Genomic DNA, 17,525 nt, shown 5'->3' with positions numbered 1-17,525 from the left:
GATAAAGGGGTGGGGACAGGGGCGACAAATGGCAGCCCGCTATGTAAATCCGGCCCTGGCCAAAATACACTCCTGGTTCCCGATTTTGGGAACTGACTGTTACTGATCTGGCCTGTTTATCCTGACTATGCTCCTGATTCTATACTGCACTGTCTGACTGGTACTGATCCGGGCCTGTTCCACGACTGCACTCTCGGTTCCCAGTACTTCCTGTATATGTTACGGTTCCCTTGTCTGCCCAGAAGTTACCCCTTGGTCCTCTCACTTTAAGACTTGGCAGCATCCGAGTAGCGGAGGGCTCCTCCCAAAGCGAAAGGTGGTTATTAGAGGCAGAAACATGAGCCGAGACAGACCGAGTTTTGGGATATCATAAGTGACATTAACTTTGAGCTGGATATGGGGTGAGCAAGAAGCAAAGGGATGGATAACTCAATCTGGTAATAAAACTATTTACACGATACACTATTTACACTATGAGAGCCACTTGCTCCAGACACAGGATCTGTAAAATATCGATACACTTAATAATGGATTTTTGTATATGGGTAGAGTTTGACCAACTGGCGGATCTTTAACTTTAACAAACAAGGGAAAGTTGTGCTCACCACTAATTTTTAAAACCATTAGGCGGGGGTGCAATGAGGCTGTGACCACAAAATACATATAGTCAAATACAAGAGTCCTCTGCACTCAACCCATTATCAATATATTTAAGACAGAGACATTTTGTGCTACTGCTACTGAAAAATGCCTTACCCTTTAAACAACACAGGGATTGTTTGTCCATATATTGCAATATATTTAAGCTGAACAACTACTTCACAGTCATCCCATATCTGGCCAGTCCTACGCTTAATTTTATCTGATTCATTAAGAATTCCCTTGTTTGTTATAGTTTATACAGGAGCAGTGACCAGCTCCATGTTGTAGCTCCCACCCTTCCCAGCTATAGTCAGGTGATCCCACTGGTGTCTAATAAAAGGGCAGCCAAGTTTGGGAGTTTTACTTTGAAAGCAGCAGTTGCAGGTAAAACGTAGTCCCTTTGTAAAATGTATAATTAAAGGGCAAGGAAAGGCAAAAATATAAAATCCCATTTTTACTTTCTTTAATGAAAAAGAAACCTATCTCTAATATACTTTAATTAAAAAATGTGTACCGTTTTTATAAGAAATCTGACTGTATGCAGTAAAATTCGACCTTCATTTATTGCTGTGGATAGGAATTGTCAGACGGTCCCTAACTGCTGAGCAGTGAAACAATCATACTTATGAACAGCAGGGGGAGCCCCCACCTTACTTCCCAGCCATGCAGAACTCAAGCAGCTTTGTTTATGACGATCCCTAAGCAGCCCAGACCACACTGAGCATGTGCAAGGTCAGGGTCAGGCAAAGATGTATAACAAAGTTACAAGATGACAGCCCCCTGTGGCCAACTTTGAAAGCATAAATCATTTGTTTAATTAGGCTTGTCGTGCAGTAAGTTCATGCTTATGTTTAGTATACAAAATACAGCATTTCTTGCCTTATTCTATTTTAGACTTTCCTTGTCCTTTAAGCAATTGAATTCTTAATGAATCAAATAAAATTGAGCGTAGGACTGGACAGATATGGGATGACTGTGACGTAGTTGTTCAGCTTAAATATATTGCAATATATGGACAAACAATCCCTGTGTTGTTTAAAGGGTAAGGCATTTTTCAGTAGCAGTAGCACAAAATGTCTCTGTCTTAAATATATTGATAATGGGTTGAGTGCAGAGGACTCTTGTATTTGTCTATATGGATCTTTACCTTTTCCATTCTTCACGTGTGACCTGTAAAGAAACGAGGATGTTGTTTAGCTTGCTTTTTATGTAGGCTTTTTTCTTTAAACAGGGGAAGAAGCTGAAATAATTTCCAGCCTCTGTTCAATAATTGTTCTGCTTGTATATTTCATTACAAATGTTAAAATCACTCTGCATATTTTTCGTTCTCCCAGATAGTCACACTCTACAGTACCATGTATCTCTGGTATCAACTCCGACCCCTAAGGTTCCTCAGTATTCTATTATTGTGTATGTGGATGGTGTACAGTATGGAAGGTACAACAGTGACATACATTGCGCCCAAGCTTTGACTCCATCACTTCAGGCACTTCATGACCACTTGGACACGCAGACCAACTTTGCTAAGGCATATGAGTTGTGGCAAAAACACAAGCTGAACTTTCTAATTGGATATTTCAATACAACAAAGGGTGAGTGTAAACTATTCCACAAATGTCAAAAGAAACTGACTTTGTATTTTTTTTTAAATAAAGAGAACCCCTTCTGGATATAGACAGATATATTTGCAATTTCCTTCTACTTTAATTAAGATGTGTTGGACAGTATATTTGTGTTTGTTAGTCTCTTCAAAGAAGAGACTACATGGGAGGAAACTATACGGCAGAGTAATCCCTAATATGTTTGCTAGTGATAGTTCTTATCTCTTAAACTGTATGTAGTCCTCTTGTATAGCTCTCTATTGGGTCCACTTTTATTTAACTTGTTCATTAATGACTTAGGGGAGGGTGTTGTAAGTAATGTATCAGTGTTTGCAGATGACACAAAACTATCCAATTAATTCCATCCAGGATGTGGCACTTGCAACACGATCTTGACAAACTGGCAATCTGGGCAGCTAAGTGGCAAATGAGATTCAATGTTGATAAATATAAAGTCATGCACCTGGGATGTAACAATATCCACTTATACCCTTAATGGGACTGCACTAGGTAAATCCATTATGGAAAAGGACCTTGGAGTCCTTGTAGATGATAAACTTGTCTGTAGCAAGCAATGCCAGTCAGCAGCATCAAGGGCAAATAAGATCTTGAGTTGTATTAAAAGGGGCAGAGAGTCACGGGAGGAGGGGGTCATTGTTCCACTGTATAGAGCACTGGTAAGGCCCCATCTAGAATATGCCGTACAGTTTTGGTCTCCATCACTCAAACAGGACATTATTGTATTAGAGAGGGTACAGAGAAGGGCAACTAAGCTGGTAAAGGGAAAATCTTAGCTATGAGGAAAGACTGGCCAAATTGGGGATGTTCACGCTGGAGAAGAGGTGCTTAAGGGGTGATATGATAACTATGTATAAATATATAAGGGGATCATATAATAATCTCTCTAATGATTTATTTACCAGTAGGTCTTTCCAGCTGACACAAGGTCACCCATTCCGATTAGAAGAAAAGAGGTTCCGCCTAAATATTGGGAAGGGGTTTGTTACAGTGAGAGCTGTGAAGATGTGGAATTGTCTCCCTGAATCAGTGGTACAGGCTGATACATTAGATAGGTATAAGAAGGGGTTGGATGGTGTTTAGCAAGTGAGGGAATACAGGGATATGGGAGATAGCTCATAGTACAAGTTCATCCAGGGACTGGTCCCATTGCCATTTTGGAGTCAGGAAGGAATTTTTCCCCCTCTGAGGCAAATTGGAGAGGCTTCAGATGGGGTTTTCGCCTTCCTCTGGATGAACTGGCAGTTATGCAGGTTATATATAGACTTAAAAGGTTGAACTTGATGGACATGTGTCTTTTTAACTTACTATGTATATGCTGTGATTTCCAGCATTTAGGTATGAGAATACCTGAATTGTAGTATATTTTCCCCATATTGCTTGGTTCTAATTCTGAATTACAACAGCATTTATTTGCAATAAGGATATTCTGTATAGCCAGGTTCATTATAATAGCTCTGGGTTAGTATTTTATAGTTTTATTCTTTTATTCTAGCACATCTTTAGTTACTGGAGAACTAAAGCTTAACTAAAGAAGTAGGTAGAAATGTTGTACTCGGCGGACACTCCCGCACTGTGCCGCCGAGCCCAGTGCGAATTGGACGCGAGCGCCCGACCCCACCCCTGGTCCTCAGAAAAAAAAAAATTGGCACTGGTCCCCGGTCCAAAAAAGGTTGGGGACCCCTGTTGTACATTATGTTTTGTGCTTCTGTACCAGCCCAAGGCAACCACAGCCCTTTAGCAGTAAAGATCTGTGTCTCCAAAGATGCCCCAGTAGCTCCCCATCTTCTTTTCTGCTGATTCACTGCACATGCTCTGTGCTGCTGTCACTTACTGAGCTTAGGGACCCACTCACAATATACAGTACACATAGAATAGAAATGTCACAATATAAGGCTGATTAGTAATTAATACAGATAATTACTACATGGCAGCACAGAAACCAGTGCAATTAGCATCAGAATTTAATAATCAGCAAACCTGTAGCATCAGCTTATATTACAGCCAGGTAAGCTCATTTTCTGCTGGATAATTAGTGACGAGCCCTAAGCTTAGCTTCTCAACAGCCAATCAGAGCCCACTGAGCATGTGAGTGTCACAGACACTTTCCAAGATGGTGACCCCCTGTGACAAGTTTGAAGTCCTGGATCATTGCTGCTATTGACAAGCTGAAACTTTAGCCTCGTGCAATAAGTTCACTATATAAAATATGACATTTTTAGCCACATTCATTTCTAGGGTTTAGTTCTCCTTTAAGTCTGTACTTACCACTCCACAGCCTGCTCCTTCTTCTGAAGTGTCACAGTTAAGGGCCCATTTACATTTCATAATAATTGGTAAATTCAAACACTAAGGGGCATATTTATCAAGGGTCAAATTAAAAAACTTAAAAATTCTAATTCAAAAAGACCAACTGAAATGAAGTCAAAGTTTTTTTTTTCAAGGAATAGGTCCATATTATACCGAATTCGAATCGTATGAATCAAAGCAATAACGCATTTATTGGGTTCTAGGAGGTCCCCCATAGTCTAAAACAGCAATTTGGCAGGTTTTAGATGGCGAATGGTCGAAGTCGAATTTTTAAAGAGACAGTACATGATAAATTTCGATATTCAAATTTTTAATTTTCGAATTCGAATCGAATTTGGACTATTCGCTAGTTTGGAAAAAAAAGCTTGAAATTCGTTTGTTTTTTTTTCATTTGAAAATTCACCTCGACCTTTGATAAATCTGCCTCTTAGGGACTCATTTACTAACAATTAAATCTCAATTCTTTTTCACAAGTTTCGAAAAAAAATTAGTTTTTCCTATATTTCTCAAAAGCTTTAAAATTAGACATTTATTAAGCGAAAAAAAAAACAAAAACCTTTAATACAAAAATTTGAAAAGTAAGAGTTGCTGAGGTCCTATAGAAGTCAGTAGGAACTGCGTTGATCTTATTGGATCGCTAAGAATTGTCAGAAAACACACAAATTTAGAGGTATTCGTATTTTTAAGCACATTGTTCAGGGCTTTTTTTTTTAGTTTGTACTTTTAATATTCCATGGCTTTTGTGGTTTTAGAGAAAGTGAGTTTAATCAGGGTTTAAAACCTCTAAAACCACTAAAATTCGATCTATAATACACAGGCCTCCAGGTTTGCAATGCTTAGAATGGAGTGGAAGTTGTCATTTATAAAGTAATTTGTGTGGTGTTTATAGAAAGGGCCTCTAGGTGTCACTGTGCACAAGAGTAGTACATTGTACTTTCTAGACTGTTTAAAAGTATTAGAGTTGGAATGTAATGGCTGCATGAACCTGCTAATAAAGACTGTTATACTCTACTCATCCTCGGCTACCAAACCATAACAATTTGGTCTGTACATTTTTAGTGAATAAATGTAATTTTCTTTATTGAAAATATTGTGTATGGAGCGTGGTGTCTAGGAAGCTGATTTTTGTTTTTGAGTAGCTGAATTTGAGTTGTTACTGTTATGGAAGGAGAGAAGATCCTTTCTTTTGCAGTCCATATTCAATGTAATGGAGGTAAACCATTGATATAGCCCCTTGTTCAAGCACAAGAAAATCAGTTTTTGTTATTTATTGAGCTAAACAGAGAAACTGAAGTGATTACATACTGTATGTGTTCCTTGCCAAGTAGATAATTAGATTAGCAGAATACAACCCACTCCCTTTACCCTTTGTTGTGACTGTTTCGTTAGTAGTAGTCTGCTATGCTGAGGCATTAGACAATATACTGAGTGTGCCTTTCTTTAAAGGGCAACTGTTACTGCATGAAATACCGTAATTACAAATCCTTTTCGGTCATGTTAAAGGAGAGCTCCAAGACAGTTTATTGCCAACAGATTAGCCACACTAGTGCAAGCTAGAACACTATATTTATTCTGCAGAATGCTTTACCATACCTGAGTAATCAGCTCTAGACACTGTCTCTGTTTGTTAAGGATAGCGGCTGCCATATTAGCTTGGTGTGACATCACTTCCTGCCTGAGTCTCTCCCTGCTCACTTACAGCTCTGAGCTCAGATAACAGCAGGGGAGGGAGGGGGGAGGAGCAAACTGAGCATGCTCAAGCCCTAGCCCTGGAGGTGTAAGATGAAAACAGGAAGTCTGATACAGAAGCCCATGAGTACACAATAGAAGGAAAGAAATGTGGTGTTTCTTTTGACAGAGGACACAGAGCAGCATTACTTTGAGGGTTTACTGGTATATTTATATAGACCTTTATTATAAAGCTTATTTAATTTTAGCCTTTCCTTCTCCTTTAATAAATATTACTTACACAATATAAATGATTTAAACCTTGTTTACTAGAGTTGTGTAATTCACAGTCACAGCAAGCAGGCAGGCGCCATTTTTTTGGACACGTTATTTAGGCAAGGTTTGCATCATGCTAAAATGTTGTGTATGCGCCAGAATGGGGGACCTTATGCCCATTCACTGACTATACAATTATAGACATTGAGGAGGGAGGGGGGAATTGGTGAGAGCAGAATGGAAAGCGAAAGTAAATGATTGTCCTACCTCTGTGCTCGAGACATAGAGGCTGGGCAGGCAATATATGTTTGAAAGTTCAGATTTAAAATTAAATACATTTACAACAGAAAAGAATTTGGTTTTCATGTTTAATTTACAAAGGGCTTTTATTATACACAGGGCTGGAACTAGGGGTAGGCAGAGTAGGCACATGCCTAGGGCGCAAAGCTGGGGGGGCGCCAGGCACGTACCTCCTCTGTCGCCTACCCCCAGTCCGGTCCCCTCTGTTCCCGACTCTTTTTACTTCTCTTTGCGCAGGAGGGAAAAAAATAAGTAAAAACTGTCTTTCTTGCACATGCGCACGAGAGCGCCACCTCGGGCATGCGCAGCAGCGCTAAGCCAATGCCGCATCCGCCGGCTTGCCTTGGGCGCCTGTGCGGCCCGGCACTGATTATACAGCTTTTTTTGTGTGACAGGTCCCCTTTTATTAGAGCCATCCATATTTCAGTTGCTTCAGACTTGGAATCTGAGACTTAGGGGGACATTTATCAAGGGTCGAATTTCGAACTGATAAATACTTTGAAATTCGACCATCGAATTGGCAAGTTTTTTGCATCGAATTTGGCCGTGTTGCGGTCGAAGTTAAAGGGATACTGTCATGGGAAAAACATTTTTTTTCAAAATGAATCCGTTAATAGTGCTGATTCAGCAGAATTCTGCACTGAAATCCTTTTCTCAAAAAAGCTATGCATGGGGCTAGACATATTGTCAATTTCCCAGCTGCCCCAAGTCATGTGACTTGTGCTCTGATAAACTTCAATCACTCTTTACTGCTGTACTGCAAGTTGGAGTGATATCACCCCTCCCCCCCAGCAGCCAAACAAAAGAACAATGGGAAGGTAACCAGATAACAGCTCCCTAACACAAGATAACAGCTGCCTGGTAGATCTAAGAACAACACTCAATAGTAAAAACCCATGTCCCACTGAGACACATTCAGTTACATTGAGAAGGAAAAACAGCAGCCTGCCAGAAAGCATTTCTCTCCTAAAGTGCAGGCACAAGTCACATGACCAGGGGCAGCTGGGAAATTGCCAAAATGTCTAGCCCCATGTCAGATTTCAAAATTGAATATAAAAAATCTGTTTGTTCTTTTGAGAAATGGATTTCAGTGCAAAAGTCTGCTGGAGAAGCACTATTAACTGATGCGTTTTTAATAAAACATGTTTTCTGATGACAGGATCCATTTAAATCGTTCGATCGAACAATTTTATTTCAACTTCAAATAAACGGCTCTAGAAGGTCCCCATAGGCTAACATAGCAATTCGGCAGGTTTAAGATGGTGAAGTATTGAAGTCAAACTCTTTAAAAGAGACAGTACTTTGATTTTCGAAGTCGAACTTTTTGACTTCGAATCAAAGTCGTAGTAGCCTATTCGATGGTCGATTCGATTAAGTCTACTAGAAAATCATATAAACATTAAAAAAAACCAATAGGCTGGTTTTGCTTCCAATAAGGATTAATTATATCTTAGTTGGGATCGAGTACAAGTTACTGTTTTATTATTACACAGAAAAAGGAAACCACTTTTAAAAATTTGGATTATTTAATTATAATGGAGTCTATGGGAGACGGAGCTTTCTGGATAATGGGTTTCGATATTCGAATTCAACGTTTTTTAATTCGATGGTCGAATTTCGAAGCTTTTTGTAATTCGAAATTCGACCCTTGATAAATCTGCCCCTTAATGTAGAGTAAATGATTCCTGTTTCGAGCATTTGGTAACATGGTAGAACACTCTGGTACAACAACCAGAATCTAATCAGGTTTTGGTGATTTTATATCACAAAGAGGACCATTTTCACCCATGGCCCTACTAGAGTTACAGAATGAAATATCAATAATGATTTTCCTCCATCTTATCTTATGCCCAGACACAATTAAATTCCCTGTTCCTGTAAGTTTACCTGAATGTTTTTTAGTTTAATTTCTCTGTATACTGTATATGGTGTATTTTCAGAATGTGCTCAATTAGATATTACATATCTGTGACTTAGTATATTTGTGTTGCAGGTGATGGACATATCCATGTCTACCAGAGGAAGGTTGCCTGTGAGCTGCATGATGACGGCACTATTGATGGATATCAGGAGATTGCCTTTGATGGGAAGGAGTTTTTAGTTTTCGATAAGGAGAGAGTGGTGTATGTGCCTGCAACACACGAGGATGTGATGGTGTCTCAGCTGTGGAATAAGCGTTATGATTCAACCAATAATAAGGTGTTCGTGGAAATTGACTGCATTGAACATCTGAAGCTGTATCTTCCTTATATATCTGTTGAATTGATGAAGAAAGGTACGATCACAAAGGAGTGTTTTATTTTTTGATTCAAATTTTTAGAAATTTGCTTTAAAGCAGAGTTACAGCTGCAATGAAATTGCACCAACTTTTTTGCAGTGTCTCCGAATTAAGGGCTTAGCCAGTCATTGACCTTAGTGCCATGCCCTGAAGGAGCTGCCTATTGAGAGTCCTGGCTAGTATCAACTCTTCCTCACTCATTGGCTGTCAGTAGAATTAATGCTATACAAAAAAAAGAAAGAGATGGTAATGGCTGTGATGAACAAGAGTAATGATATTCGATTGATCAAGGATTCTATGGTGCATTTCTCTGCATTAGTTTAGCCCAACTTCCTGTCCAGGAGGATTCTACTGATTCTGGGATAGGGTTCAAGTTCACTGGAGGTGAACACGGATGCAATTAATATGTTGGCATTATCATTTATAGATGAGTTTAGTTACCCTTTAGAAGCCACCACTAGTGATGAGTGAATCTGACCCGTTTCACTTTGCCAAAAATTCACGAAATGGCGAAAATTAACTGAAGTGCATTTAATTCTCTTTCTTCCTACCAGTTACCCCAAAGGTGAAGGTTTCCAGCTCAGAGTCAGAGAGTGGTACCAAACTGCACTGCTGGGTGTATGGGTTCTACCCCCGAGATGTGGAAGTGAAGTGGATAAAGAATGGGAGAGATGAGATTTACTCAGAGGAATCAGCAGAGATCCTGCCAAACCCTGATGGCACCTATCAGATCAGAGTCAGTGTGGAGGTAACACCAGAGGAGGGCGCCACTTACTCCTGCCATGTGGATCACAGCAGTTTGGAGAAGGCAAAGGTTGTTCCCTTTGGTGAGTTTATTTTTTGCAACTCCTCAGGGAGGCACATTTATCAAAGGTTGAATTCCGAATTTATGTGAATTTTTTTTAATTTGAATATACTCCCAATTCAACTGGGAGGATATTTAAGAAAAAATTTGAATGTCTAATATTCGATCGAATGGTTCCGACCCAAAGATTCGAAACATATTTGATTCGTTTTGATTCTGAAAAAAAACCTTGAATGTCAGGAAGGCTATTAACACCGCCAAATGGCTCAACGGACCTCTGCCATCGACTGGACAGGTAGAATCACCTCAGTCAACCTTCGGTCAGTATTGGGAGCTTTAAAGGAGAAGGAAAGGTTAAAAATAAGTAAGCCTTATCAGAAAGGTCCATCTAAATATACCAGTAAACCCCCAAAGTAGTGCTGCTCTGAGTCCCCTGTCAAAAGAAACACAGCATTTCTTTCCTTCTATTGTGTACTCATTGGCTTCTGTATCAGACTTCCTGCCTTCAGCTTAAACCTCATTGCCCTGGGCAAGAGCATGCTCAGTTTGCTCCTCTTCAACCGCCCCCTCCCTTCTCTGCTGTAATCTGAGCCCAGAGCAGGGAGAGACTCAGGCAGGAAGTGATGTCACACCATGTTAATACTGCAGCTCTTATCCTTAACAGAGAGTTTCTAGAGCTGTTTACTCAGGTATGGTAAAACATTCTACAGAATAAATATAGCGTTCTTGCTTGCACTATTGCAGCTAATCTATTGGCAATAAAATGCCTCCGTAGCTTTCCTTCTTCTTTAACTAGGAGAAATGTTTTAAAAACCTATGAATCACACAATGAGAAATTAAAAATTGACAGTTACTTCACTTTTCTTATTATACAGTACTGTATATAAAGAAATCCACATTCATTTTGCCTTAAATCGGTGGACTATATCGTAAATAATGTAAAATTATTGTTTTTCCCATGATGCTCACTCACTAAATTACTATTAATAGTAATAGAGTTTCCTTCTTTATCACTTCCTATTAACCATTTAATACTATTTCCTATTTTTCACTGCCAATACACAGAATCCAACAAGAGAAACCCTTTGGATATCATCATCCCTGTTGGTGTGGCACTGCTCCTTCTTCTTATTGCTCTGGCAGTATATATAGAATACAGAAAAAGAAGGACTAAAGGTATTTATGTTCATTTTAAAATGTCTTTATATTAGATATACTCTATAAAAAATAGCACATCATGTAGTTACACTTGGCTCTAAACAATGGAGGTTCTGCTAAATGGGAGGACTAAGGAGGCAGGTCATACATTATCATTAGAAACTTGGGCACCAGGGAAAGTTGAACTCAAGCACAGTTATCAGTGTCAGTTATACACACTGGGCCAGGAGGCATCTGGGAAGTAACTAACACAGCAAGTAGATTCAGCTGATCACTGACTGGTTGCTATGGATTACTGAGCAGCTCCAATAATGTGCCTTGTGTGTTTGTCCAGTCTCCCACTTTATAAATTGTGGCAGTGCCAATTATTTCATTTAATGGCCCAGTATAAGAATTTTTCCACCCTGAGCATTTTAAGTATGATAAAACCACCCCAGCTACAGTCTGCATGGTTCCCCTAACAAGGGTGCAACTGCAGAGATGTTTGCACACCCCTTGCCTATGATCATACTGATTTATTTCTCTTTGCCCTGTGTCTAAATGTGTGAAAAATGTTTACACTATTGTGATGCACTAGGAAATTTAATTAGTGGAATGACATCCTCTATGCATTAATCTATAATGTACGCTAGCGCTCAATTTAAATTTTAGTTATTAAAGGGATACTGTCATGGGAAAAAACATTTTTTTCAATATGAATCAGTTAATAGTGCTACTCCTGCAGAATTCTGCACTGAAATCCATTTCTCAACAGATTTTTTATATTCAATTTTGAAATCTGACATGGGGCTAGACATATTGTCAATTTCCCAGCTGCCCCTGGTCATGTGACTTGTGCTCTGATAAACTTCAATCACTCTTTACTGCTGTACTGCAAGTTGGAATGATATCAACCCCCTCCCTTTTCCCCCCCCAGCAGACAAACAACAGAACAATGGGAAGGTAACCAGATAGCAGCTCCCTAACACTAGATAACAGCTGCCTGGTAGATCTAAGAACAACACTCAATAGTAAAAACCCATGTCCCACTGAGACACATTCAGTTACATTGAGAAGGAAAAACAGCAGCCTGCCAGAAAGCATTTCTCTCCTAAAGTGCAGGCACAAGTCACATGACCAGGGGCAGCTGGGAAATTAATAAAATGTCTAGCCCCATGTCAGATTTCAAAATTGAATATAAAAAAATTAGTTTTCTCTTTTGAGAAATGGATTTCAGTGCAGAATTCTGCTGGAGTAGCAATATTAACTGATGCGTTTTGAAAAAAAACATGTTTTCAATGACAGTATCCCTTTAAGCTTGCAGTTTAAACCTTGCCTATACAGTCACCCTCTCACAAGCTTCCTCGTCCTTCTGATCCCCTAACAAGAAGCCAAAATGAGGGCATGCCCTAACATCTAAGAGACCATGCTATGGCATCATTAGGGACAAGGTAAAAAAAACACAGGGACATAAATGTCACTCTCCATAGCAGCAACAACTCCATAATTACATTACCTGTACACAGATGTCATAAAAGGATGATAGTACAGGTATGGGATCAGGAATCCCGTTATCCAGAATGCTCTGAATTACGGAAAGGCCATCTCCCATAGACTCCATTTTATCCAAATAATCCAAATTGGAAAAAAAATGTATTTCCTTTTTCTGTGTAATAATAAAACAGTCACTTGTACTTGATCCCAACTAAGATTTAATTAATCCTTATTGGAAGCAAAACCAGCCTATTGGGTTTATTTAATATTTGCATGATTTTCTAGTGGACTTAAGGTATGAAGATCCAAAATTCAGGAAGATCTGTTATCCGGAAAACTCCAGGTCCCGAGCATTCTGGATAACAGGTCCCAAGCATTCTGGATAGGTATTAAAATGATGTACTAAACAGGAACTGAGCAGGAACATTCCCTAAGTTTGCTCAGAGATATTTTGCATGAACATAGGAGGGTACAGTGTCATACGGAAATAGTGACATATCATGACAGATTATTGACTGCACTGCAGGACAGTTTAGTATACACTGCATTATGTGCTTTATATTCCTGCAATCTCCCTAGACGGCTCCACTTTCACAATACAGGTATGGGACCTGTTATCCCGAATGCTCGGGACCTGGGGTTTGCCGGATAACGGATCTTTCCGTAATTTGGGTCTTCATACCTTAAGTCTACTAGAAAATCATATAAACATGAAATAAACCCAATGGGCTGGTTTTGCTTCCAATAAGAATTAATTATATCTTAGTTGGGATCAAGTACAAGCGACTGTTTTATTATTACAGAGAAAAAGGAAATCATTTTTAAAAATTTGGATTATTTGGATAAAATGGAGTCTATGGGAGACAGCCATTCCGTAATTCGGAGCTTTCTGTATATCGGGTTTCCGGATAAGGGATCCTATACCTGTATTCTTAATCATTTCTAATAATGCTTAATAATTCTCTTCCCTGCACTTGAATCTATTTTTCTCTCTCATTATAAATAATGATTTTTGTTTTCTCCTAGACCCTAATGGCAGCCATAAACATGTAGTGAGCACAGACACAGCCGCACTCTGGAAGGGGCACGACAAGCAGATGAAAAGAGGGTTTTTTCTTTTGAAATTAGAAAGTGTAACGGAGATCTAAACCCTCTATAAAAGGGACCCACTCATTGCAGATGCAAATTAATTCACCAAGAAGAATTCTGCTGACCATATGCATATGCAAGAGAATTCACCACTGCTATAACGATACTGCTTATAAACACTATGGGGAAGATTTACTCGTGGGCGAAGTGGCTAACGAAAGCATCACCGCCCACAGGGACATCTACAATTTACGGGCGCAGGTGTCACTTGGCTAGCGAAAGAGACGGATGCTTGCGATCATTCCCAGGCTGGCGAATGGACGTTACTCCGTCAATTCAATTAAATGCGGATTCTACTGAACGTTACCTCTTTCGCCAAACTAAGTCCAAAAAGCGCTGGCGTCTCTTCCTTTTTTCAGAGATATCCTGCAAAAGTCCTTAAAAATATTTTTTGGGTAACTGGGTTCCCCCATACATTTTCTAACATATGGAACATAAACTATACCAGTGATCCCCAACCAGTAGCTCGTGAGCAACATGTTACTCTCCAACCCATTGGATGTTGCTCCCAGTGGACTCAAAGCAGGAGCTTATTTTTGAATTCCAGGCTTGGAGGCAAGTTTTTGTTGTATAAAAACCAGGTGTACTGCCAACCAGAGTCTCCTGTAGGCTGCCAGTCCACATAGGGGCTAACAATAGCCAATCACAGCCCTTATTTGGCACCCCAGGAACATTTTCCGTGCTTGTGTTGCTCCCCAACTCTTTTTAAATCTGAATGTTGCTTACAGGTGAAAAAGGTTGGGGACCCCTGAACTATACAGTGGGCTCATGTGTAGGGCATTATAACAACTCTATTGTCTTTATTAAGCTTCCCTGGACTTGTGTAATGTATTTGCTGCAACATATACGTCCATTCAACTTTAAATTTCCCGCTGTATGCAAATTAACCCGAGCGCATCTTCGCTTTCAGTTGCTCGCATTGCTGAAAGGGTTGCCACCTTTTATAAAAAATTTTACTGGCTGCTGGGGGCGGGGCCTCAAATGGGCGGAGTGTAACGTCAAAAGGGGCGGACGGGGCGTCAAAGGGGGCGGGGCCACGCGACGGAGACCCACGGATGCTAGAAGAGGCAAAAAAAAAGGTAAGTTGCAGGGGATTGGGGGCAGGCCGAGGGCTCCTTTTGATCGTATTACGAATTTACCGGCAGCTACTTTGCTACATCGGTCGCTGGTGAATTTTCACTATGTCATATCTTGCTCTTATGTTACCGATTTACATTGGTTTTCAACCTGGAAATTCGGCTCTTCTAGTGCAGAGAGCGCAATTGTGCTCTTTGCACTATCGACGTAGACCACCCCCAACCCCCTCCGCCACTGAAAAGGTGAGTGCCTTGGGGAGGGGTGGGGGGCAGCAAAATGAAGGCCGTCTCAGGCAAACCAGGATTTGCCCTGCCTGTGAGGCCTTTTTGCATAGGATAAACACTTCAAGAAAGGTAGTTCTACCTGGGGAATTAAGGGACTTTGTGTAGGAATTGAACTGTGTGTTTTAAATATCCCACCCATAACTAAAATCTGGGGCTGCCACTTTAAAATGCTGTGTTAGCTAGTCAGCCTGTATTGTCTTGCTAGTCATTTATAGAGTGAGCCTCCATGTTCTACTACTATGTATTTTTCGCTATTTGTAAAGTTCATTTATTACATTTGTGTTATAAGGAAAGGTCATAATGAGGACCGACACGTTGGACTCTTATACAATGTACTAAAATAAAAGGGCAAAGATTTTCTAAGGGTCTGCCGGCTTGAAGATTTGTGTGTATTTATATGTTATAACTGTGCACCCCAAATTATATAAATTGTCTGGCCTTTGAATGCGGATACTCTCCTGATTGGTATATATATTTCTCCTACAAAACAAAACGCAGGTTAAAAATACAGGTGTTGGGTCTGATTGGTCACCACCTGTTAAAGTGGACGGGTCTTGGTGTAGGGCACATTGTGTTGAAAAGGGGTGAAAAAGATGGAAAAGACTGGGACTATTTATTTATTTCCTTATTTAATGTCTGCCATTAGAAAAGTACACAAAGCCTCTACTGGTTTTTCACCATTTCAAGTAGTATATGGTAGACACTGACATGGGCAGGGTTAATGGGCTAATATTTAAACAATTGGATATCGCTCAGCTCAAATAAATTTAGTTTAAAGCAGTTTTGAATGCATTTAAAGGGGACCCGTCACTCAAAAAAATTATTCCAAATCCTATTTTAGTCAAGCAAAATGAACTTTAATTACACTGAATAAATTATTTGAATCTTGTTTCCTTCAGTCTGGGAATTCATAATTATAACAAGCAGGCAGGAGCCATTTTGGGGACACTGTTATTAAGACAAGACTTGTATCATCTCAGAATCTTGTTTGTGCACCAGAATGGGGGACCTGATGTCCATCCCCATGTCCTGGTTACACAATTAAATGGTGAAGAGAACTGGGGGAATGTGGGGAGAGCAGTGACATGTAGGAAGTGCTGAATGGAAAGTGAAAGTAATTGCTTGCCCTGCCTCTATGCATAGAGGAAGGGCTGCTAATATTTGATTGACAGCTGAGATTTTTAAATGAGCATACAACAGCTTTCAATGCTGTAATTTAAAAAAATAATTTGGATTTCATGTTTAATTTGAAAAGGACTTTTATTATACAGCTTTTATGTTGGGTGACAGGTCCACTTTAAGCATTTTGTGAGTAGCAACAGACTTTCTTCTAATAAAAATACTGTATATATTGCTTACCCTTTCTACATGTTGACCTGGGTGTATATACCCCAGGTCCTGCGCTTATGGGTTCGCAAACTTTATCAAATTACACGTACTCACCGAATTGGACGAGTGGTTCGGGTGCATCGCCCCGAACCCGTAGCTTGAGGGAAGAAACTTGAAGTGAAAAGTCGGCAAGCACTCCATACACCACTCATAGGATTGAAGTTTATTTCAGCAAGTTAAAATCATTAGTGTCCTGACGCGTTTCGTATCGCAGATAAAATCACTAAATAAATGATCTATTGCATCACCACGGTGAGCTCAATAGAGAACATGCCCCACTCACTTGGATGAGTCAAGCTAAAGAAAGGATGGCAGGAGTAACAAGGTGGTTCCTTTACTTTCAAAAGGTCTGCCTTCAATAACTTCCAGCCTTCAAAACATAGAAGCAAGTGTGGATTTCATCCTCTTAAATGGTTACTGTCATGGGGAAAAAATTTTTTCAAAATGAATCAGTTAATAGTGCTGCTCCAGCAGAATTCTGCACTGAAATCCATTTCTCAAAAGAGCAAACAGATATTTTTTATATTCAATTTTGAAATCTGACATGGGGCTAGACATATTGTCAATTTCCCAGCTGCCCCAAGTCATGTGACTTGTGCTCTGATAAACTTCAATCCCTCTTTACTGCTGTACTGCAAGTAAGAGTGATATCACCCCCTCCCTTTCCCCCCCAGCAGCCAAACAAAAGAACAATGGGAAGGTAACCAGATAGCAGCTCCCTAACACAAGATAACAGCTGCCTGGTAGATCTAAGAACAACACTCAATAGTAAAAACCCAGGTCCCACTGAGACACATTCAGTTACATTGAGAAGGAAAAACAGCAGCCTGCCAGAAAGCATTTCTCTCCTAAAGTGCAGGCACAAGTCACATGACCAGGGACAGCTGGGAAATTGACAAAATGTCTAGCCCCATGTCAGATTTTAAAATTGAATATAAAAAAATCTGTTTGTTTTTTTGAGAATTGGATTTCAGTGCAGAATTCTGCTGGAGCAGCACTATTAACTGATTCATGCCAGTATCCCTTTAAAGACAACTGAGGAGCAAAGGTAAGAGTTACATATCTGTAATTTGCATGGAAATGGCCCTAATAGGGAA

At 39.8% G+C, this 17,525-nt stretch overlaps 1 protein-coding gene across 3 annotated transcripts in view; it reads left to right on the top strand.

The window, feature by feature from the left end:
* Nucleotides 1-14,175, top strand: part of LOC108699128 (major histocompatibility complex class I-related gene protein) — a 29,823-nt gene extending 15,648 nt beyond the window's left edge. For all 3 annotated transcript variants that reach the window (XM_041573561.1, XM_041573560.1, XM_041573563.1), the window contains 5 exons: nucleotides 1,977-2,234; nucleotides 8,809-9,090; nucleotides 9,648-9,920; nucleotides 10,964-11,074; nucleotides 13,556-14,175. In XM_041573561.1, coding sequence (XP_041429495.1) covers nucleotides 1,977-2,234; nucleotides 8,809-9,090; nucleotides 9,648-9,920; nucleotides 10,964-11,074; nucleotides 13,556-13,677 — 1,046 coding nt within the window. In that variant the 3' untranslated portion in view covers nucleotides 13,678-14,175. The remainder of the gene's footprint in view (nucleotides 1-1,976; nucleotides 2,235-8,808; nucleotides 9,091-9,647; nucleotides 9,921-10,963; nucleotides 11,075-13,555) is intronic.
* The last annotated feature ends 3,350 nt before the right edge of the window (nucleotides 14,176-17,525 follow it).

This window comes from Xenopus laevis, chromosome 8L, assembly GCF_017654675.1.
Source record: "Xenopus laevis strain J_2021 chromosome 8L, Xenopus_laevis_v10.1, whole genome shotgun sequence".
NCBI classification, from domain to species: Eukaryota; Metazoa; Chordata; class Amphibia; order Anura; family Pipidae; genus Xenopus; species Xenopus laevis.
The sequence above is the reverse complement of the archived record's forward strand: the minus strand, read 5'-3'. Positions and strand labels throughout refer to the sequence as shown.